The sequence below is a fragment of the Orcinus orca genome, chromosome 12 (assembly GCF_937001465.1).
Source record: "Orcinus orca chromosome 12, mOrcOrc1.1, whole genome shotgun sequence".
In the NCBI taxonomy this organism is placed as follows: Eukaryota; Metazoa; Chordata; class Mammalia; order Artiodactyla; family Delphinidae; genus Orcinus; species Orcinus orca.
Genome location: NC_064570.1, coordinates 43,502,704 through 43,525,702, shown reverse-complemented (window position 1 = coordinate 43,525,702; position 22,999 = coordinate 43,502,704). Strand labels below are relative to the sequence as shown.

General features: G+C 39.7%; 2 protein-coding genes across 6 annotated transcripts in view; one reads left to right on the top strand and one right to left on the bottom strand.

Annotated features, from left to right (window-relative positions):
- NT5DC1 (5'-nucleotidase domain containing 1) overlaps positions 1-22,999 on the top strand; it is a 218,637-nt gene that overhangs the window by 4,169 nt on the left and 191,469 nt on the right. For 3 of the 4 annotated variants that reach the window (XM_049695535.1, XM_033418621.2, XM_004264702.4), the window contains exons 2-6: positions 1,819-1,910; positions 3,319-3,390; positions 5,556-5,662; positions 10,885-10,964; positions 12,370-12,454. In XM_049695535.1, coding sequence (XP_049551492.1) covers positions 1,819-1,910; positions 3,319-3,390; positions 5,556-5,662; positions 10,885-10,964; positions 12,370-12,454 — 436 coding nt within the window. The remainder of the gene's footprint in view (positions 1-1,818; positions 1,911-3,318; positions 3,391-5,555; positions 5,663-10,884; positions 10,965-12,369; positions 12,455-22,999) is intronic. The other variant, XM_033418620.2, reaches the window with a different exon arrangement.
- On the bottom strand, positions 14,393-21,557 carry COL10A1 (collagen type X alpha 1 chain). 2 transcript variants are annotated; one of them, XM_004264703.2, is made up of 3 exons: positions 21,493-21,557; positions 20,812-20,980; positions 14,531-16,395 (listed from the first exon to the last, which is right to left on the bottom strand). In XM_004264703.2, the coding sequence occupies exons 2-3, from the start codon at positions 20,963-20,965 to the stop codon at positions 14,534-14,536; spliced, it is 2,016 nt and encodes a 671-aa protein (XP_004264751.1). In that variant the 5' UTR covers positions 20,966-20,980; positions 21,493-21,557; the 3' UTR covers positions 14,531-14,533. The 2 variants fall into 2 exon arrangements, with proteins under 2 accessions (XP_049551473.1, XP_004264751.1); XM_049695516.1 differs by lacking the exon at positions 21,493-21,557 and having other exon boundaries at positions 14,393-16,395; positions 20,812-21,062.

The following is a 22,999-nucleotide window of genomic DNA, read 5'->3' as shown; positions in this document are numbered from 1 at the left end:
TGGTGTGCAGTAACCATTGGTAGCTTGAAACTGGCCATGGTGGGGGTAACTATACCATGGAAATGAGCAAATGCTACAAGTCAGGACCTTTTTTTTTTTTTTAACCAGCGCCCGACTGATAATAATAGTAATACTTAAATTGAATTTACTTGTATGCCATGCACTGCTCTAAGCATCTGAGGATTTTCATTAACATGGGATTTACATCTCTTAATCCCAGGGCACTGGTACCTTGCAGGCAGGATCATGATGTGTATTTTTTGTTGTCCGTAGTACTTTGTACCTGAGTGACTAACCCCAATCCCCAGCTTCAGCTGTGTGCCCCCCTGGACTTGGATTGCCCTCTCCCCGCTGGATTCACCCAGCTAACTGCTCCATCTTGCAGGTGTCAGTGTGTACATCACCTCCTCAGGGAGGCCTTCTCCTACAACTCTTTTTTTTTTTTTTTTTTGCGGTACGTGGGCCTCTCACCGTTGTGGCCTCTCCCGTTGCGGAGCACAGGCTCCAGACGCGCAGGCTCAGCGGCCATGGCTCGCGGGCCCAGCCGCTCCGCGGCACGTGGGATCTTCCCGGACCGGGGCACGAACCCATGTCCCCCGCATCGGCAGGCGGACTCTCAACCACTGAGCCACCAGGGAAGCCCTCCTACAACTCTTGCTGTATCTATTCTCGCTTCCCCCTTGTGCCATTCCAATGCTATCAAAACCTGTCATGGGTTAACATCTGGAGAAGGAAGGTCAGGTTGCTCAGTGTGTCTCCTTGGACACTCTTCAGTCTCAGAAAACCTGTCATTTTGTTGTTGTTGAGAATGAAAAGATCTGTCAGCCATCAGCAGAGCATTTGTCTTTGTGCTTGCTTCCAGAGGCTTCCTTTTTCCTGTTTCCTTAGCTTTTCTTATGGTGGGAAAAAACGATACTCACTTTGTCTGATGGAGGTACCATGATTCCTTCTTTAGAGTACCTGCCTGGTCCCTATGTGTATTTCTCTTTGAGACTCCCCTGTGTCAGATGACAAAAGTAAAATAAGGTAGTAAGTAATGAGTTTGATGTCTTTCCTTTGGAGAAGATAATCCACAGATTGGGAGAGTGCAGTGCCCCACAAGCAGTGGAGTACTCTCCCCCAGAGATTTTGGGCAAGACCGTGTTTTATAGAGTGTTAGAAGAGGCACCACAGAAATAGGGCATGATTGGCTAGGAGGTCAGGGATTCCCTGATAGGCACTGCAGGTCCTGTTTTCTAGGGTGAGGTAAGCGAGCTAAAGCTGACGTGGAGGATTGTGATTGGTGTATGTTAGGTCTCCTTGACAGGGGTTTTGTGTAAGCGCACACTGTCTTAGGTTTAGATTTGTGACCAGAGCTGGGCCAGTGGGGTGGCCTCCATTTTGTGGGGCCCAGTATATGAATTAGCATTATCAGCCGCCATGGGGCCTTTCTAGCAAGGGTGGATGGAGGATGGATGTGATGATAGAGTGGTCATTATGTTTATCCTCTGGAGATCTGTTAAATCAGTTTACAAAGCTTTGTCAAGTCTTAATGATCTCCAACCCATTAGGCTTTGGGAGTAAGATTAATAATTGTCCTTGGTGGTATAATTGTATGCTGATGGAATAAAAAAGACACAGCAGCTCCCTGGGGCTCTCAGGAGTGGGTAAATTGCTGGGGACGGAGTGTTAACCTGCAGAGCTTCACAATTACAGATACTACAGATTCCCTCCCACCTGTCTCATGACTGATTCCATTAGGTTTTCAGGTCTCTGAAGCTAAGAATGAATAGTGAATTTTACATTTAATCTGCCTTTTTTCCTTCTTTTTATTAACAGCTCATTTATAATAGCTTTGCTCAGTTCCTGGTCAAGGAGAAAGGGTATGACAAGGAATTGCTCACTGTGACTCCAGAGGACTGGGATTTCTGGTAAGCAGCTTTTTTAAGGTCAGCACATTCCTTCTGATTTTTAATTATTGTGGATAAAATTTTAATGCTTCCTCTGCTATGGAAACAAAGTGAAATGTGAAGTTGAGTCAAAGGACAAAATGCCTTCTGTATTAAAAAGTTTTACGTTTGATGAATTAAAGTCCTTTCTACTTTAAGACTTGTTTAAGTATGAAAATAAGCTAAGAGCATATGTGACTAATTTGAGTATTTTTACATGGTTTAAGTCTGTCGTTATTAAGAGTTTGAGAGGTTATTAAGAGCTGTCTAAAATTTACATCTTTTATTAAAAAATTTTCTTTTATTGCCCTTCAAATACAGAACTGTAAGAAAAGAGGAAATCATCATGTTTTGAATAAGTGTCTGAATTGGGACATTTGTTTTTCTGTAATTGGGTAGATACCCCTATGTCTGAGACTCTGACTGCTTACTCCCTTCCTGGCTTAGGAGTCTCAACTTTCCAAGGCTTCCTTTGTCCTTCTTCCTCATTTAAACAATAAAACAAACAAAAGTCCTATTAAACCACTTTAAATTGTTCGGTTGAAAAATAACAGTAGTCCTGAAACGCATGAAAAATACATACAGAAATAATTCTGGAACAACAGAGTTCATCTGTTATACATTCTTCCAGTGTTTGGTTAGTCCTTTTTGATCTATCCCTTTTAGCAAACGAAGAAACAAATATTTTACTGTATGAAACCACCGACTCTGGAAATTTTACTGTGGACCAAAGTAAATAATGTTTCTAAAGTACCCTGTCATTTTCTTTTTAATTCCCTTGGTGTTTGGTGGCCGTTTTACCTTCTTGCTTTTAATACTCATGATAATGGATCTGTACCCATTTTTCGTCCCAAATCCCATAAGTCTTTTACAGTGAAGAACCCAAAACTTAGTATTTGACTTTGTTTTAGTGGTTTTCAATAGTATGCGTAGTCCAGAGGGCTAGTTCTTATAACCCGACCTAAACTGAGGCAGATTCTAAAGAGTACAGAAAAGATTCTGGCCAAGATCTTAACTTGTAGAATACAAATGTGTGTTTGTGTGTGTGTTTTATTTAATGGAAAGCATTTGTACATTTTAACAGAGGCATACAATGGTGTTTATTCTTTGTTCTCTGTGAGTTTTTTTATTCCTCTTTTTAAAAGCTCAAAGATTTTAGACACTGAATATGCTGTCCTTGGTTTGCCCACATAACAGTTTTCTTTATGTACTTGCTCTGAGGATGATATTTAATTTTAGAATTGATATTCTTACTTGTTTGATTAACATAGCATTCACTTGGGTGGGAGAGTCCTTTTTTAGCATTGTGAGTTTTTTGAAAATATAAATTTTTATTTCTTGGGTTAGGTAACTATGTGAATTGACTGGTAATCAGAATTTTCTATCTCAGTTGCAAGGGCTTGGCATTGGATCTGGAAGACGGGAACTTCATTAAACTTGCAGATAATGGCACCGTGCTCAGGTAATAAAATTTAGTTGTGAAGTCAAAGCTTCACTCTTTCCAGGACATTTTATTATCATATAGCATTTGATAGTTAAGGTATGGGTTAAAGAAGATTATTACTTTAGTCAATCAGATGGCAGATTATCTATGTGCCTGCATGTCTTTGTGTGAATCATTTGAGCCGTTTAAATATAAATCTGGAAGCATTAGATTGAAAGGTCTAATTCTTTAAATTTAGCTCCTCAGAAATATTTTCAGGAAATACAGTAGAATGTTAATAAATTCCTTTATCTCTTTGACCACAGAGCCTGGGAATTACATTGTGCTAACCTGGAGTAAAATTGAAGCTGTCTTTATTAAGGAAGAAGGAGAGAATGGATGTTGGGTGGAGATTGGTGGTCTAGGCACACCTCTCTTTCTTCCCCCATTTATCCAAATTTGCCCCCATCATGCAGGACCCATGTTGTGTCTCAGCTCCTTCTGGAAGTGTTTCTAGATTGTTCCAACCTTCATAAGTATCTCCCCCCCTCCCAAACTTAGTGCTGACTCCCTTTCCTTCCCTCCTCCTAGGGTGAGTCCAACACTTTGAGTATTAGTAAGAGTAGGGCAGGCAGTTGAGAAGCAGCTGCCATCGCTGCTCTTAGTCTGAGGGTACCATGGAGTGAGCATCTATTTTCCCCCCAGTACTGACAGTACAGGCACACGTGGCTGTGCAGTTGTACGATTTATGATTTATGCTGACATGGTCAGAGTTCACGAAGAGGATGCTCAGCACAGGTTACCCCTTGTACACACTCTCCCTTTGGGTACATCATTCTTTTTGCACAGTACAGACTCACACTCTACCCCAGACCGGCCCCTAAGGTGTAGCTAGCTAGGCCAGGTGTGGTTCCACTTCTGATTATTTTATAATTCATTTGCATGTTTTTTCTCAGGCAACTAGAGATAGAGTGTGTGTATTGATTTGTGTGTGTACACCACACACACACAATGCAGCTTTGACCATGACCTTAAATGCCACTTTCAGATTCTTACAGTGTACTTGGCTGTCTTCAATCACGGTTAAAAGAATGGAAAACATTCCACAGTTTTGCTTCTTTCTTTTATTGTCACATCTGTCTGTTGGTCCCCACTCCCAACACCCTTTTCCCAAGGTCTGACCGTCTCCATTGAAGTTCTGGCCAACCTGCAGCTTCTCTTGAATTTACAAGGTTATGTCCTTGATGCCTGCTTTCAAACAATATAGTAGATTCCTTTTCTGATCGTATTTCTTGCTCAAGGTTCCTCCACCCTTACATACAGTAGCTTTTATGTAAATATTAACTTGTTTATAAATAGGATCCCGATTATGATTTTCCTCCATTTGCCCTTCTTATTTCATTTCCTTTTCCTTCATTTTGCTTTGCTACCACAATATAACACCAAGAGAAGACTAATAATACTCCCTAGCGTTATAATTTCTCAAAGTAAACAACGTAAAATATCAACTGTTTCTCTACAGGGTAAGATTCTCTTAACCAGGCCCAACGGATGCAAAAGCAGTATTTCGAGTACAAAAAATAGCTACCTTCTTGTCTTCCTGTTCCAAGTTTTGCCCCATTCGTCTTGTTGTTTCCCATTGTGTTTCTAGCTCTGTGGTGTCCTTGAGTGGCATGTTACTACCCCACCTTCATCTTCATAAGTCCCCTGTGCTCACAGCCGCCGGCCCTGGGTGCCAGGCACCTCCCTGCTCCTGCGGGCCTGACGCAGCTCGTGCTCTGACTGCTGCTCTTTCTCTCCTGCTGCCAGCCCAGCTTCCCACCCAGTCCCTGCAGTGTTTCCTCATTGTTCCAGCTAGGCTAATCTTATCTGCGTGGTTAATTGACAGCTTCTTAGGCAAGAAGTCGTCATACTTCTTCCAGAGAAATTGTGGTTTATAGTATTGGTCCAGGGCAACTGCCACAGCATTGACCTCAGAGTGAGCTGCCCCTGATCACTTTGCTGGTTGATGGGTGACATGGAGAAGAATAAGAGCTGTCAAGAGAAATGCCATATAGGACCCTAAATGGGGAAGTCATCCAGTTGAAAACCTTTTTTGTAAAAATCCTTTCATAGTATCAGGGTGAATTAACAATAACAAGGCTGGAGGAGGGGGTGTTCAGGAGAACCACTGATGAGTCACGTGCCTCATCTCCCCAAACCAGAGCAAGCCACGGCACAAAGATGCTGGCTCCAGAGGTGTTGGCGGAGGAGTACGGCAGGAAGGAGTGGAAGCACTTCACGCCAGACTCGGGAATGGCCTGCCGGTCAGGTATGGGTCATGTGTGGGGCAGCACTGCCATTCCCTCCCCTGTTGTTTTGGACCCTGAGCCTGGAACGTCAGGACACAAAGAAGACCCTCCTTGCACCCTGCTGGGCAGGACCCACAAAGGACCTGCTGTGGTTTCATAGGAATAGGATGTATTTTTTTCCCACGTGTCTGATTTTCTCTTTGGCAGTTGGTTCTGTTTTATTTAATGTTCTGTTGATTCACCTTTCTAGTTGCACTTGTTCTGGAGTAAAGAACAAGGAATAATACACTCCTTATTCTGTATTTTTATCAATTTGTTACATGCACAATCCTTACTTTTGTTTCTCTGTCCCCCACTTCTCCCCACATTACTCATCTCTCCTGTTTTCTAGAATTCTTTTCTTTACTGCCATTTCTAGTACCTTCTGCCTTTGGTTTTTTTTCCCCTTTATTCCAAGTGGTTTTACACATTTTTCCAACTCTCTTTAAAGAGCTTCACCGTGAGTAAACATGAAAAGATTTTTCAAAAATTATTTATAAACACAGATGTGCATAAATTAGTAAAGAATCATTAAAACATTATTATAAACAGATGGACCTTATTAAAAGTCCTGATTGTTAGTTTTTCATTTGTTCTAATTTTTTTTTGCCATTTTCTCCTACACTACAGTTTTGAAATGCACCTATTTTCATTTAGAAAATGTAGTAACCGGAAAACAGTTGGAGTTATTCCTTATTACTGTTGCGTTTTTGTTTGTTACATTTGCTATCTTTTGGGGTTTTTTTTTTAGTATTATTGTAGTGAGATGAAAATGTCAGGAAATGTGTGTTATCTTGATAAAATAAGTTGATAGGAAAAACTGAGGTTTCACCTTGGGGTTAGGTATAGAATGCTTTCACACATCTCAACTCAGAATAGCTAGAAGTTAAATGGATGGATTTCCTTTTTACTCAAGTGATAGGGAACGCCTGTTGTCTGTCCAGATGTAGGCAGTTGTAAATACACGTGAACAACACGGGTTTGAATTGCTCAGATACACTTATACGTGGATTTTTTTTCCATAGTAAATACTGCAGTGCTACACGATCCACAGTTCATGGAACCCGTGGGTGTGGAATTGCGGGTAAGGAGAGCTAACTATAAATTATACTCAGATTTTGGACTGCGTGGAGGTCAGAGCCACGAACCTCCCCTCCCCACATTGTTCATGGGTTAACTATAAACTCTTCCCTTCTCCCAGAAAAGGTAGGCACCCAGCTAAGTGTTTTATTCTGACATCCATTCAGAAATCGGGAGTATTTTAAAGAAGTAAAGTATTTCCCAGCTACAAAAGAAAGCATTCACCCAACACGACACGCCTGTTTACCCACTGCTCTGGCCACTAGAGAGCACTGCCTCCTGGAATCCAGAGCTTCCTTGTGGTGCGTAATTTACGCAGGAGCGCTGCTCTGAGTATGGTCTTGGAGTTTATTTACTCCTAACTGGGCTGGTTAGGGAAGTGTTTCCACTCCAGGTGCCCAGTGATGGGGCTGTGACACATAATAGAAGCCTACTGTTTCTGCAAAATAGTAAGAGAAAGCTAATGCCTTTGAAACATAACACATTTTTTCTTAATGTAGAGACATAAAAGAAGGAAAAAATGGCCTGTGATTCCAGTTAAACTTTGTTTATACTAAAAAAAATAATGGGAGCATATGATCAGGAAATGTAAATATTACAGAAAGAAGTAAAATGAAGAGTAATTATTTCCAACCCCTGTCCCCCACAATCCCCTTTCCCCGAAGCTTATTTTTTTAAGTATACAAAAAGGATCATACTTTTTCTGTACTTTGCTTTTTTTCATCTACATCTTGGAGATTCCGTCACAATAGCACAAAGACAGATGTACTTCATTCTTTCCGATGCAGGCATGCTCTGCCTTCCAGGGCCTACATCAGTGTCCTCACATTGGACATTTATGTTGTGAGCGGTGTTTAACCATTACAAACAAGCCTGCAGTGACGTTTTCATACATGTATAATTTGCACTTTTGTAAATATATCCAGGGTAAGTTTTTAGAAATATAGTTGCCCTACGGATATGTGGGTTTAAAGTATTGCCAAATAAGGCCTTTATTTTCAGGAACTCCAATTGATTCTTTATGGGCTACTTCTTTCTACAATGAGTATATTCGTGTTCAGAGTTAAGTAGAGAGTTGTAAAGTACAAATCCCTACCAGTACACTTAGGGAATTTGAAGCACTGATGGACACAGACATTTTATTGACAGGTTATTTGATAAGCACTTCTCACGTGGTTGCCTTGGCATGAGTGTGGTTTTTCTTACCAGCCAATTTCCAGAGAGCAAGTCCTTTTTATGTTTTTCTTCCCATCCTGGTAGATTATGCAGAAACAGCTTGGTCTAGTGGAAATCACAAGGCGCTTGGAGCCAGACGGTCCTGGTTGATAGTAACTCTGTTACTTGCTGGTTAAAGTGATGTGGTCAATTACTAAGCCACTCTTAGCATCCCTTTCCTTATCTTTAAATGGAGATGATATCACTTGTCTGCAGGAGAAGTGGGAACTTACACTATCATGAATTGTTCTCTTCCCCTCAGTCATTCATATGCCTTTGTTCCTTCATCACTAAGAGAACACAGGTTTGCAAGGCTGAGGTGTTGGCAGTGGGTTTTGGTGGAACAGTTTTTCTGTGTGTAAAGCTTAATGATTATAGGACTCGATCTTGATTCAGAGGCTTGTTCTCTTGAACTAAATTCAGTAATCACCTCATTCCCGGTGAGCTGTCTGCCCTCTAAGGAGGTGGAGGGCCAAAGCTTTCATGAGCACAGTCTGTGAGTTTGATGTTGGGAGAGACATCGAGAGCAGCCTGGCACTGTTAACATGTCACAGCTGCACAAACCCTGTTGTGTCCACGCGGTGGTCATCTAGCCCATTTTTGATAGTCGAGTGACATCAGCCCCTTGCCTTGAGGGTGGAAGTCAATGAGTCCTTCTCATCCAACCCCTGAGCTGTTTGATTAGATCCTCAACCAAGGCTCATAATCCGTATTTCAACTCATAAACTGAATTTCATCTATTAATGCCCACAAAAGGAGAAAAAGGGGAGGGGAAAAGCAAGGGTACAACAATGACACACCTCCTGCTCCCACAGTGCCCAAGACAGCTGGCTGTCTGGTTCAGGCAGGTCACTCTGGTGTCACAGGCCAAGAGGTTAGATACAGTGCAGGTTAGTGAGCCTTGGGAACCTGTGCCCACTGTCCTGGTCCCTGCAGCACTGGAGTGTTTCGTCTCATAGCATAGCAGTGTGGGCAGAAGCGTACATGGAATAGCTTCTCCCTTTCCTCCAAATTCCCGCTTTTCCTCACGCTGACAAAGACATCTTAACCTTTTTTGGGAATGAAAATGAGTCTGAGATGTTCCCACAACAATTTCAGCTGTGAGAGAGTAAGAAACAGGAAGACTATGCTAACCAAAATATTCTTAACTGAGGGAAAGGACATACAAACCTATGCAACCATTTTGTGAATTAACAGAACTTTGACTTTATTCCTTATATATCCTTAATAATTTGACATGAAGACGTGAGGGGCATTAAGTAGCATTTAAAGGGATAGACATCTGGCCCTTGCAGAGAGTTTTCTCCTAATTCACCCGTGACACTTCTTCATTCCAAAATATAGTTGACTCTTGAACAACTCGGGTTAGGGACACTTACCCTCGTGAAGTCAAAAATCTGAGTATAACTTTATGGTCGCCCTCCCTACCTGGGGTTCCTTCCCATCTGAGGTTCTACATCTGTGGATTCAGCCAACTGCAGATCACAGATCATGCACTGCTATAGTATTTACTATTGAAAAAAATACATGTATAACTGGACTCATGCAGTTCAAACCCATGTTGCTCAAGGGTTGACAGTAATCCGCTCTATTTTTAGATCATTCATTCATTCAACAAACATTTATTGAGTGCCTGCAATATGCTGGACATTGTGCTTAGTGGACACTAAGGAACAAGGCAGCTGTGTTGCATAACCTCATACACAGCTTACAAATGGGAGGAGTGGGGACTCAGAATCAGGCAGTTACCAATACTCTGCACAAGAGTAATTATGACCATTTGAAAAGTACTTTCTTAACATTAAACTGAAATCTGACTCCATGTATTGGTTCTGTTGGATTCCTCCTTGTACCGAGGGTTCTCTAGAGGACTCTGAGGTTACGTTCCCCCTCAGAGCAGAGCGGTTGCTCCTGATTGCAGTATGCGGGAGTGAGATAGCTGTGAGGGTGTGACGTGGAAGGAAAGAACAGCAGGAGCTGGATTCCACCGGGACACCTGAGGAGAAGTGCAGAGAACACCTCTCAGAGCTGTCAGTCCAGGGGACAGGAGGCTGGGGCATTCGTTCACTGGCTCCTGACCCTGTTGATTGAGGCTTGCCATGTGGGCTCCAGAGGCTCTCAGAGAAAGAGAATGGCACAGGTGAGCTTGAGGTAGGATGCTGCTGTATAGCACAGCTGTGGCTGGGATCAGCCGCGGACCAAGGGGGTGTGATATGGGTCCTCAAAAGCGTCTGCCCGGGCACAGCAGAGTCAAAAATGACATCGGTGCCAAGGAAGGGCTGAAGTTTAATTCTACCCTAGGGCCAAACAGGATTAATCAAATCCCTCTCCTCCCAGAGACCCTAGAGTGTGCCAGGCCTGTGCTTCCGAGTTTCTCTAAGATAAGCACACTGTGTCCTCACGTGATCTGATTTTTTTATTCTTCTCTTCACCCTGGCTGTTCTTAACATTGTACTGAAGTTTGTCTGAAATTGTATGAAGATTGAATGCGGGGCTCTAGGGGACCAGAGCACAGATTTGCAAAGGCACTGTTGTGTGGAGCACTTCATGGTATTCCAGTGTCAGGTTGATGGTTTTGAAATTCAGTGACATTGATAATTTAAATTGTGACTTTTTCATAATCTGTTTCATATTTGGGATATGGTCTAATTTTCACATTTAAAAAAATAAATATTTTTTAATAAAGTGCTTAACTATGGATATCCTTTTTTAACTTTCTTGTAGGAGCCTTGTAGCTGAAGCCTTCTTTAACAGGTGATGATAGGCTGTAGTGGAGTGATTCTGAATTGAAATAAAAGCCCCTTTAAGTAGCGAAACCAAAATCTAGTCTCGCTTCAGCCAAGTTTCTGTGTATGTCACATAAACGAGGCATCAATTTGTTCCCAGTTTAAATTTTTGTTCTTTTTAGGAAAATATTATTTTTATGATAACTACTTTGACCTGCCTGGAGCTCTTCTGTGTGCCAGAGTGGTGGACTCTTTAACAAAGGTGAGTGGGGACTCATTTTTTAGAAACTGTGCAGTGTATTTAACTATAAATCAGAGGACTTAATTATATATGTCTTTTGAGTTGAGATTTTACTTAGTTTCCTCTTTGTGGTTTCAGAGGTGACTGAGGAGGAAAAACATAGAGAATTTGGTCAAAATATTTTTGGAAAATTAAATAGCGACCATCCCTTCTCCCTCCCCGACCCCACCAATAATACACCTGTTCTGCAGCAGGGGGTGCGATAGTCTAGAAAAAGAAAATACCAAACCTGCATATGGAAAGAATATTTCTTGGTTTCATTAGCAGAATTTTTAAAAATAAATAAAAAAAATTTAAGGAAATTCCATGTGTCCTTTTAAGCATTGTAAATAGTATAAAACCAGAAAAATGAGGTGAAATTTTTAAATTCATTCTGGGCATAGTTTAATGCATATAGACTTTTTCCTTATCCTATGTATCAGGATTAAATAGATCTCTGGTTATATCAGTTTATACCTAGAGTTTAGGACGTATGAACAGAAACTGGTTTTATGGCAGAATCACTTTCCTTTTTGCATATATTGTCTTTAAAAATCACAATGTTAATGTTTCTGATAGGACTAGATAATGGTTTATTTTTGAATCAGAATTAATTTGTATGTTTGTGAAAGTTTCTGTTGAGCAATAGTTCTGGCTTATAGAAGTTATTATGAGATGGAGTCAGTCTCTCATTTTATAGTGATTATATACAAATGCACCAGTCTTTAAATTGGACTTTATATAATTTAATAATATCTAGTAGTTGGTCTTTGTTTAGATAGAAGGACACTGGTTAATGTTTCCAAGGAAGCACAGGGTGATAACGTTGTATAATTGTTTACTTGCTTTCTGGTTTAAAAAAATCTTAGTAAAAATGATTTGAATTTTGGATTAGGAACCTCCTTAATAATAGAGACTTGCTCCTCTTTTATACTGAAACTCAAGTAAATGTGCACAGAATTCCACAGTAACCAGCTTTTGAGGTTTTAAGGCTTCAGGTCTCTTAGCTCCACTGATGCCATGGTACATGAAGTGACACATTCTGGTACCTCACAGGCTATAACATTGTAGATTTGCTCATGTGTTAAAAATATTCTATAATGTTTAGATTTTATAATGAGTGGAAATTTTTATTTTATTTGGGTTATGTGAGTTATATCAATATTTAGTCATATGTATATATCTCTCTGTATCAGTGATTTTCATGGAAGATTTCTTTCTAAAATCACATTTAGAAAAATGAGAAGTTTTTATCTGTTATGTTTTCTAAAACATAAATCCCTATTTTAGAATACAGTGATATTATAGTTGTTTGTCAGGTGTTTTCTGTTATGCTTAAAAACAAAACTATTACATGTATCACATTTGGATTTTCTTTTTTCTTTAGCAGAACAATGGTCAAAAACCATTTGATTTTTGGAAGGACATAGTTGCTGGTATACAACATAATTATAAAATGTCAGCTTTTAAAGGTGAGTAATGTGAAGAGAGACTTTAGATGTTTGTTCAATGCTGTGTATCTAATGAATTACTTAGAAGTTACCTATTTTTCTGTGTTCCGTAATTAAGATTTAATTTGGTTTTAAATATTGCCATAAAGTTGATACTGGTTGTATTTTAAGAGGTTCTTTTATTCATGTCTGTTTCGTGGCCATAATGGCCAGTATCCTAAGGTATGCCGTCTTTTACATGCTTACCAATAGGGTCATTTTCTGGGTTCCCCAGAATTTGCTGTTTCCTGGCTTGGGAATGAAGGTTGGTGACACTTGTAATCGTTAGTATTGTAATTACAGACAGATAGGGAAAGTGAAAATTCTATTCTTATTGCTTAAAAACAGGACCGGCTCACCTAGAATGGGAGCAGAGATATCACCAACCCAAGCCTAGGGTTTTACGGTTCCATCCACAGATTTGCTTGGGTTACACAGAGAGATTGCTTCTAAGGAATTAAGACATGCCTTTATAGTATGTTACCCTGATGACTTGAACCAGACTGCCCTAATTCAGCCAGTGGGCCGACGGGTGCTCAAGAGCAGTGTTTTTCAGCTGAGAAAAATGTTGCCTTTTGATTGACATAAAAATTGCTTGCCTTCCTTTTAATGTAGTATAAGCCATCAAAATAATCCTAAATGTTATGACTAAAAACATGTCAAGGTAATAAATAGTAACTACAGAATATTTGTTCACACTGCATATTTCTCTGCTGCCTGCTTCTTTCCTTCCCAGAAAAACATCACTGCGTTTGGGTGATTGTCTTACTTTTCTAATCCCAGCCACCAGCCCTTCACCCTGGCTTGTAGATCACATGTGGTTGTTTGATAGCTATTCACAGTCCACACTGAGTGCTTGGGTGTGTGGGAATGCCCATCTCCGGTAGGAGGGCATAACCATGACACCTATAAAAGCTACCCACCACTTTATCATTTTACTTTTTATTAACTTTGTAAAATGAAAAGCTTACAAAAACGGTTGAGAATAGCAAATTGCTGGTGTCAGATAAATTCAGCATAATAATCTATTCATGTTATTTTATTGCATTGTAAATAAGGAGTAGATAAAACATTCCATGAGGCACAGCTTAAAAGTTTTAAACAGCAACATAAAAATACAGTACAGAGCATAAATAAATAACATCGTTTCATTTCTAGTCACATTTTGAAATCCTTCACATCAATTATAATTTCACTGGAATGGAAGGCCCAAGGCACATATGCTAATGCTCTGTAAACCCACAAAATCATATTACATAAGACTGAATAAGGAATTAAAGCAAATTAATCACACTTCTGTCAAATAAATAGAATAGGTCAGACATCATTTGTTTGACCTATCCTATTCATACAGACATCATCTGTATACCCTTCACTACCCAAGTTGTGAAGGGTATACAGAAAGCTTTCCTGCAACCGTAGAAAAGTTTGAAAAGGTTCACGACTAAAGCACCTTGCATTTCAGATTATTTTTAACATAATATTTTGGGTTTTTTATGAGAGCTGTAGAAAGTCTATATGCACCTGTATACTTGAATAGATATTGATGAAGGGGACCACGTAAGCCTTTGAGTAATGCGCCATCAGAAAGATCTTAGGGTATACAATGTCTTTTAAATTTGGATATTCAAGTATTTAAGTCCCATAAATATACATGACACCTCCTGAATGTTTCCTAGAAATTCTCCTGTTAATCGTTAGAAACAGGCTTATTTTAAAAGGAAATGCTGAATTTCTAAAATCAAATTTAACATGATTTAGCATCACATTTCAGGGTTTTTTAAGATCATTTTATTTTTTTAGCTTAGCAGTACTTTTATAGTAGAATTTTTAAATACTGAAGGAGTTCACAGAAAACTTTAGAGAGACTTAGGATTGCTGACTACAAACTCGAGAGGGTTTTCACATATTGTACACTATGTCTGAAAGCTCAGATCTGTATTTTGGAAAACTAAAATGGGTCACTTTTTTTCAGCCTACCTCCATATGCATTTTGTGGGGTGGGGTGGAGTTGGGGAACGCCTTTGCAGGCAGATTCATATTAGCTCGGTGGGAATATGCTCACATTGGAGCCACTAGGAATCCTGAGAAGGAGGAGTGGACGTACCCAGAGGAGTACAGCCCATTCGACTCTGCGTTGGGCAGCTGGAGCCACACCTGGTCGTTTTCTGTGAGATCGATTATGGCGCTCCCTGAAGCCTGATCTAGGTAGCCTTTGATGTACTCATCATAGGTGTACATTACAGGGGTGCCGTTCTTATACAGGCCCACCCAAGCATGGGTCCCTTTCACATGCATGTGGTAGGAGAAGTAATATATTCCTGGAATCGTACAGGTAAAGATTCCAGTTCTTGGGTCATAATGCTGTTGCCTGTTATATAAAATTTTATCAAATGGGATAGGAGTACCTATAGTTGGGTAAGCTTTGGAGAGAATAACAGTGAAAGCAGACACAGGCATTCCTGTTACTCCCTGGTTGGCACCAACAAAAGGCCTCTGGCCTGCCTTCACAAAGCCCTCTGGCAGGACTGCTTGGCCTGGGGGGCCTGGGGGGCCTGGGGGCCCTGGGAGGCCAGGCTCTCCAGCGTACCCTCTTGGACCTGGTGGCCCAGTGGGTCCATTGAGACCTTTAGTTGCTATGCCAGCTGGACCAGGAGGACCCGGAGTTCCTGGATCCCCTTTGGATCCAGGGAATCCTGGAATGCCTGGTGGCCCGATGGGACCTCTAGTACCTGGCGTTCCAGGGGCACCTCTTGGCCCAGCCTCACCATTGTGCCCAGGCACTCCCTTAGCTCCTGTTGGGCCCTCAGGGCCTGGGAGGCCAGGACGTCCTCTAATTCCAGGGTCACCTTTTGGGCCCGGCAACCCTGGGTTACCCTTGGGACCACTGAGACCCGGTTCTCCTGGGTACCCGGGTTTTCCATCTAACCCAGAGAAGCCCCTTTCTCCCTTAGCCCCAGGGTATCCTGCAGGCCCGACTGGCCCCATCTCACCTTTAGGGCCTGGGATCCCCTGGTTGCCTGGAATGCCTTTTGGTCCTTGGGGTCCCATATTCCCAGGGGGTCCAGTCAGACCTGGTTCCCCGGGATGACCTGCTGGGCCTTGTTCCCCTTTGGCACCCGGACCCCCCGGAAGGCCTACAGGTCCCCTTTGTCCTTTCAGGCCTGGCAAGCCTGGTTTCCCAAAGCCAGGAGCCCCTGGGGGCCCAGCTATTCCTGGAGCCCCAGGGTGACCTTTTGTCCCTGGAACCCCTGGCTGGCCTGGGGCTCCAGGGGCTCCTGGCTTTCCAGTACCTTCTGGTCCTTGTTCCCCAGGAGGACCTTGGGGGCCTGGTGGGCCAGTTGGCCCCCTTTTACCTGGAAAGCCTCGATCACCTTTGATACCTGGCTGTCCTGGAAACCCATTTTTACCGCTTTTCCCCACTCCAGGGGGGCCCGGTGGTCCCATGGGACCCTGAGGACCTGGGAGGCCCCTGTCACCAGGGCGGCCAGGAGCACCATATCCCGTTTCCCCTTTCTGTCCATTCATACCAGGGACTCCTGGTGCACCCTTTTCTCCAGGAAAGCCCCTGGGTCCCAGGGCTCCTGGAGGTCCCTGTGGCCCAGGTTTTCCTGAAACAGAAATTCCAGCTGGGCCGGGAATTCCAGGAGGCCCTGGTGGGCCCCGTAGTCCTGGTAAACCAGCTGGTCCAATATCTCCCTTTGGTCCGTATGGTCCTCTCTTCCCTGGTTTTCCTGGGAGTCCTGGCAGACCTGGCTTCCCAGTGGCTGATGGTCCCGGCGGTCCTGGCAACCCTGGCTCTCCTTGGGGTCCAGGACTTCCATAGCCTGGTTTTCCTGGTGGTCCAGATGGACCTGGGTGCCCTCGAGGTCCAGCAGGGCCTGGTGGACCAGGAATACCTTCCTCTCCTCTTACTGATATACCTACAAGACATGCCCAGTACACATACCGGGTCCGGGTGGGGGGTGGTTAGTAATGCTAAGGAATCATTGCTTCTCAAAATATAAATGAGGACAGGACATTGCAGTATCAGTCAGACCATTTTGGCAGACTGGTCTTAAATGGTTTGACAATACATTTTATATTGTTTTAAAAAACACTGCTAGAGAAGATGATTTCACAAGATCATGGCTACCGTGGTACTTCCATTGCATCCTAACGATCCGTGAAAATAAGCTGGGATTGAAGAATTCATTTAGAATAAGAGCGCATTGGAGGTAAATTTATCACATTTATTTTAGGAAAATCATATACCTAGAAAGGAAGGGGGAAAAAAGGCATTTGACAGATAAAGAAGAAAAAGGCAAGTACAGAATAAATGGGAACAAGTTTAAGAACAAGAATAACAACTTTCCCTCAAAAAAGCTATCCTATAAGATAAGAGAGAGATGCAGTCTGTTTTAATTTACGTCTGCCATGACCCTGCTGAACAGTTTAGATTTAGGATGACTTTTTTTTTTTTTTTTTACCTCAGTACATACCATGAGCTCATACATTCTCCGTTATTGACTTAACATTGAAACAAGGAATTAGAGAATTAATGGGCAAGGTACATACAGTAGTGTTAAAGTGCTTATATAAAGTTTTCTTGGATTAATGCAAATATTGTTGATTTCATAGATCTGTGGGTTCATTTGAGCTAAGTACTTATATAATAAATTTAAACTAAAAAATTACTTATTCAGTGCCTGTGATGCGAAGCATGCTATTGAGCGACAAGTATAGGAAAATCTCAAAACACCTCCTATAAGAGCTTTAATCACAAAGAGAATAAAACAAGTGTCTATCTGATAAGTGCTTTAAGAGGTGTCCAGGGTTTTAGTTTTAGTCAGTCTAAGGTGGGATGTAACAGACATTGCTGGCATTAGGATATACCATTACGGAAGCATTACTATGTCAAAGAATCTTTAGGCAGCATTATCGTAAGCCTCTAGATAAAATAGTCTTTTTTTTTCTCAGAGAAATTCTTTGATAGCTAGCAAAGATGGTAATGAAATTGCTTATGTTTCTAAATATCTACTTGCAGGATTTATATTAAAATTAATTTAATGTTTAATAAATTTTCAGAAATATAGTTAGAATGCCTGTGTATACTATTTAGATTCTTATGCTGTCAGAAAACAGTTCATAGTAACGATAGTTTTAGTAGATGTCGCAGTAGTCAAATAGTTTGGTCAAAACCCTGAAAATGACTTATAACTGTGACTTTTGAGCTACATCTTTTTTGTACAGAAAGTATTAATATGCTTAAACTCCATTTAACTAAATCTTTAATGGCTTTAAATATCAAAATGAAGACTAAAATGGAATTAATATTAAATGAATTGAATTGTAAATTGCCTTTGAAAATGTATTTTCATGGGTATAGTTTCTTTTAACTATTAGTTGTTGGCACATTTAAAATCTTTCATATTAATTAACTGGCATGTAAGAAGTAGTCAGCCAACAGTAGTTGAGAATATTATACTCTTGGGTAGAGGTGTTCATGATATTTGAAAAACATTTGATAACAAATGAAACAAAATACAGAGCAGAATCATTAAAACAGATATACTGAAATAGGAAATTCATTTGGGTATCTTTATATTTTGTACTAACTAGAAGTTATATTTCATTTGCAAACAAATGTGTGGAGTTTTATTTACTCATAGATTTTAAAAAAATGACATCAGGAAAAAGACTATGAAAAAATTAATTTATGGAAGAGATTTCCATATGTTTACACATGTATTGTTGGTTGACTTTAGTGTACATATATGATATGTCTGTATGTATAAATGAGCATTGATACATTGCAAATAGGATAAATGAATAAGTAAAGGATTTCTTTTAATGATTTGGAATAAAATAGGACATTTTAAAAAATGCAAACCGTATTAAATTGGGGTTTGCTTCAGAATCTTATAAAGATCATGTCTGTACTAAAAATAATTGTCTTGGTCTGGTTGGAAATCTGTTCAACTGTTAAAGTAGAGAGGAAAAGCAAGCCAGTCTTACTGAGAATGACTGCATTGAGCACCATCTGAGACTGGAACTCCAAAGACAGTGATCTCTATCACTTAGAACGTTACCCTAATAAGTTCTCCACCTCTCCAGTACATGAAAGAATGTGATTTCTGTTGTATTCTTGAGAGACACAAGCCCTTGTTTGTAGCTTGATAGGGTGGCACCATCCTCAAAGAATAACGATTACCCAGTAGAGAAGTTTCTTAAATGCCCACGAAGTGGTTGATTGTGTCAGAATGTGGCACTTGTGTGCCCACCAGTTGTGGAACCCTCTGTAGCCTAATTTAGTGTGTTTTGGACTGAGTTCTCTTTTAACCTGTTTGAACAGATGTGCCTAGGAATTGCACAGGAGTTCTTTGTACATCTGTTATCAACTCAGTGTTTTGCTTGTGTAAATTGTGGGCTTTTATCTTCGTTTGACTGCCAGTGGATAATAATGTTTTTGAGTTTCTACCTTGTATTGTCAAGTAGACTAAGGTGGATTTCATAGTTAAAATACAGTTTCTAAACTTTTCATTTGTTAACAAGATATACATTTTCATTTTTTTCTACAAAAAAAATGGTGCCGTACATTATGGTGAAAAGATAGAAAATATTTTAACCTTCTAAAAGTGGTGGTGCATTTTATTTTAATTCACAACTGTTCCTTATGGTCTTGTAAGCTACAAAGAGTCTGAATTTGTGATCATAGAGTATATGTTTGTCATAGCATTTCAAATTTCATTTGTTGCTTCGAGTAAAGTATCATGTTTTCTTATTTTTTATTCTTTTTTTCTAACTTTTTTCTTTCTTATGTTTTATTTGTATTTTGAGAAATTCAAGAGAATCTGTTGAGTACTTGTGCATTTAGTTTTGATCATTAAGCTACCTTTCAAGAAACATTTAAAATTTCATCTTTCTTTTTTCTTTTTTTTTCTTTTTTTTTTTTTTGCGGTACGCAGTCCTCTCACTGTTGTGGCCTCTCCCGTTGTGGAGCACAGGCTCCGGACGCGCAGGCCCAGCGGCCATGGCTCACGGGCCCAGCCGCTCCGCGGCATGTGGGATCTTCCCGGACCGGGGCACGAACCCATGACCCCTGCATCGGCAGGCGGACTCTCAGCCACTGCGCCACCAGGGAAGCCCTTCATCTTTCTTTTTTAAAAAGAAAATCCTATACATTGAATTTGCTAAAAATGGTTGTCTCCAAAAGCATAAAAATTTTTATGGCAAATAGCTTTATTTACAGTATAAAATATGTAAGCATAATGAAAAAATACTATGGAAAAGAAATTTGAATCCTACCATCAGTTCATAATACTCGGTGTAATTCTGTAGTGTAACGGGCAGTTTGTGCCAGATAGCTATTAAGTGGAATTAGTGAATATGAAACCTAATAGTTGCCCTTCTTTGAGGATCTGTTAGTACTTTACATACATTATATCAGTACTCTTCATAGTAGCCAAGAAAGCTGAGCAGGAGAAGGATAGATTCAAGAACAAAGTTAAAACTTGTCTAAGGCTACACCACCAGTATACCACCAGTACTATAGTAGTAGTAAGAGGAGGAGGAGGAGAGAAGTAGAAATAGAAGTAGAAGTAATGGAAGTAGTATGAGAAGTAGAAGTAGTAGTAATAGTAGTAGTAGAAGTAATAGCTAACACTTAGCACTTTACATATTAACTCATTTAAGTTTCAGAACAGCCCTTGAAAGAGGTGGTCCTTGTTTTACAAATGAGGGAACTAAAGCACAGAGAGGATAAATAACTTACTCAAGGTTGCATAGCTAGTTTGAAGCAGTTAGGTCTGTGCACTTAACTACTAAACTTAACAAAAATGCATTTAAAAATTATGAGAATTGCTACTTCGTTTGCCTATTAAATTTCTTTGGAGAGCATCTCATTTGATAATAAGACTCAATTTTGTATGTATTTCTAAGCTAGCAAAATAAATTTTAAAAGTAAATATGTGTAAGCATTTAGATATATAAACCTGCTACTCTTTTTGTATACAGTTGGCAATTATTTTTAGTTAAAACATCTTAAACATTAATTTGATTGGATTAATATGTCTAGATTATGGGTAGTTATTTGTGCAAAAGCATCATTGAGGGAAAAAATTTCTATACCTAAAATTTCCTAATATTCTTCAGGTATATCTTTCTGCTATACTTGTGTGAAGGATATGAATGTTCTTGAATAGACCTACTTTTTCCATAAATCCTTTTGGGCTAATTGAGAAGTTTGAAGATAAATTTAACGCCAAATAAAATTTAAAACATTTTGTTAAAGAGATCATTAAGATTGTAGAAAACAAAAACCCACTAGTTAATAGAGCAAAACATATAGGTCAGTTTACCTTTATTCTTTATGGTATAAGGGATGAAGATCTGTGTCTTGGTGTTGGATGGTGGGCCTTTTATGCCTGTAGGTGTTTGGTATCGGTCAGTATAAAATACTCCATGGGCCAAGTTCAAGGATATTAGCAGCAGAAGGGCTATTTGTGGCAGCATGTTCTCAGATGGATTCTGAAAAACAGTAATTTCATATACCTTCATTACTGACCTGTTTTGTTTTTCTGATGTTTCACAGATGAATTCTTTAAATAGTTATCTACTTTTCTTAACCTTATCCTATATATTCTGAATATATTCAATAAATTAATGAGAGTTATAATTTTGTTAATTATACAAGTATATGTCTTAGTTGTTTTTGAAAACCACATTCAGGTAATCAAGTGAAAATAAAGTTATTTGAATAAAAGAAACACAGAAACTGTAATTGGATGTCTGTATTAAATAATTCAAGATCTTTGATATAGACTGAAGTTACCAATAGTCTCAAATACACTGAAATTCAGATTAGGACATGTTTTTACAAATATAGTTTAATTAGGACTATTTTTAATAGACTGATTCAAATTAAACTTTCTGAGTGCACTTTAGTGGAAAGCCATTTTTTTAAATCACAAAAAACAAATAATTAATTGAAGCTTGTTTCCAAATAAGCTAACATGGAAGTCCACCAGTCATAGACTTACCTGGATGCTGGAAGTTCCTGGAGTTGGTTTCTTACCAGCTCTCTGTGCCTTCCTCTGTGCCCGGGGGGAGCTGCCATGCAGTATTTATGCTGCTTTTCCCTTACTACATGAGGTTACCCAGAGTTTAAGCTCCTCCCCCTGCCCCAGAGGTGAAAAGCACAAATTATGATGGAAAGTTCTATTGGGCAGGCATACAAGATCAGGTTGGGCTCTCTTTTTCCTTGTTTTCTTATTGAAAAATAAACTCTTTGTCTTAAATATATATTAATAGTTTTAACCATGCACCATCTTTTTCTGTGATTTTATTTTAGAAGTTATTACTCAGATGTTTAGGTTAGTTCATAATGGGATGATCCTATCCCCTTTATATTTTTAGAAAGGACATTCTTGTGTTAGTTGGTTGAAAATACTTGGTAGTATATAAAAGTAGGGGAAGAAGTCTTTTGGAGGGGAGTGTGGATTTAAACCATCATCTAAATTTACTTCGGTTATTACATGAAGCCATTAATGTGTCCGTGAATGTTTCTAAATTTTTATGAAAATAGCTTACTCCAATTCTTATTTTTAGGCTTGAGAGAAACACACGAGTGAAAATGTAGATATGCAGTCCTGTATTTCAGAATTTTAATATAAGTCCTCAGCCATTAATAAGAGAAATATTAACTGTTAGCATATAAATGTTTCAGTGTTTGCATACTATTTAAAATTTTTTAGACAGAGGCAAAATATCCATGAATTTGATAGTAGAGTTAGCAATAATTACCCGGAAGAATTTATTTATTATTCTGAGTGTGTGACTTTTTTTTTATTGGAGTATAATTGCTTTACAATGTTGTGTTAGTTTCTGCTGTAGAACAAAGTGAATCAGCTATATGTATACATATATCCCCTCCCTCTTGAGCCTCCCTTCCCCCGCCCCGACCCCCATCCCACCCCTCTAGGTCATCACAGAGCACCAAGCTGAGTGGACTTGTAGACACGGGGTGGGGGGGGGGGAAGGGGAGGGTGGGATGAATTGAGAGAGTAGCATTGACATATATACACTACCATGTGTAAAATAGGTAGCTAGTGGGAAGCTGCTGTATTGCACCCTGAAGGATTTAAATTCATTGTTTACAACACTATACTGTGTTCAGTAAATGGCTTCAGATTTTATTGCTTAATTTTGGGTTTTACTTTAGAGTTGCAGTGGAGATTACAAAAACCCTTAACTTGATAAGGTCCTGTCATGTCCATTTAAATAAGGTTGCTGTATTCATTTCATAAGAAAAATAATCTTCAGACTTTGCTTTTGGCTTTTTAAAAGTATTATTGGTTTACCTTGCAGTTTCGTTCAGGGATCTTGAATCAGCCCAATTAGAAACGTTTTTTCCCCCAAAGATGAAAGTAAATGTTATCATTGTAATTTTCAGTGGTTAGTATTCTCTTTAACAATGTTAGGAGACTCTTTAAATCAGTTTTCAGGATCCTAAAGAGTCTAATAACAGGAAGTTGAGAGGCCAAATTC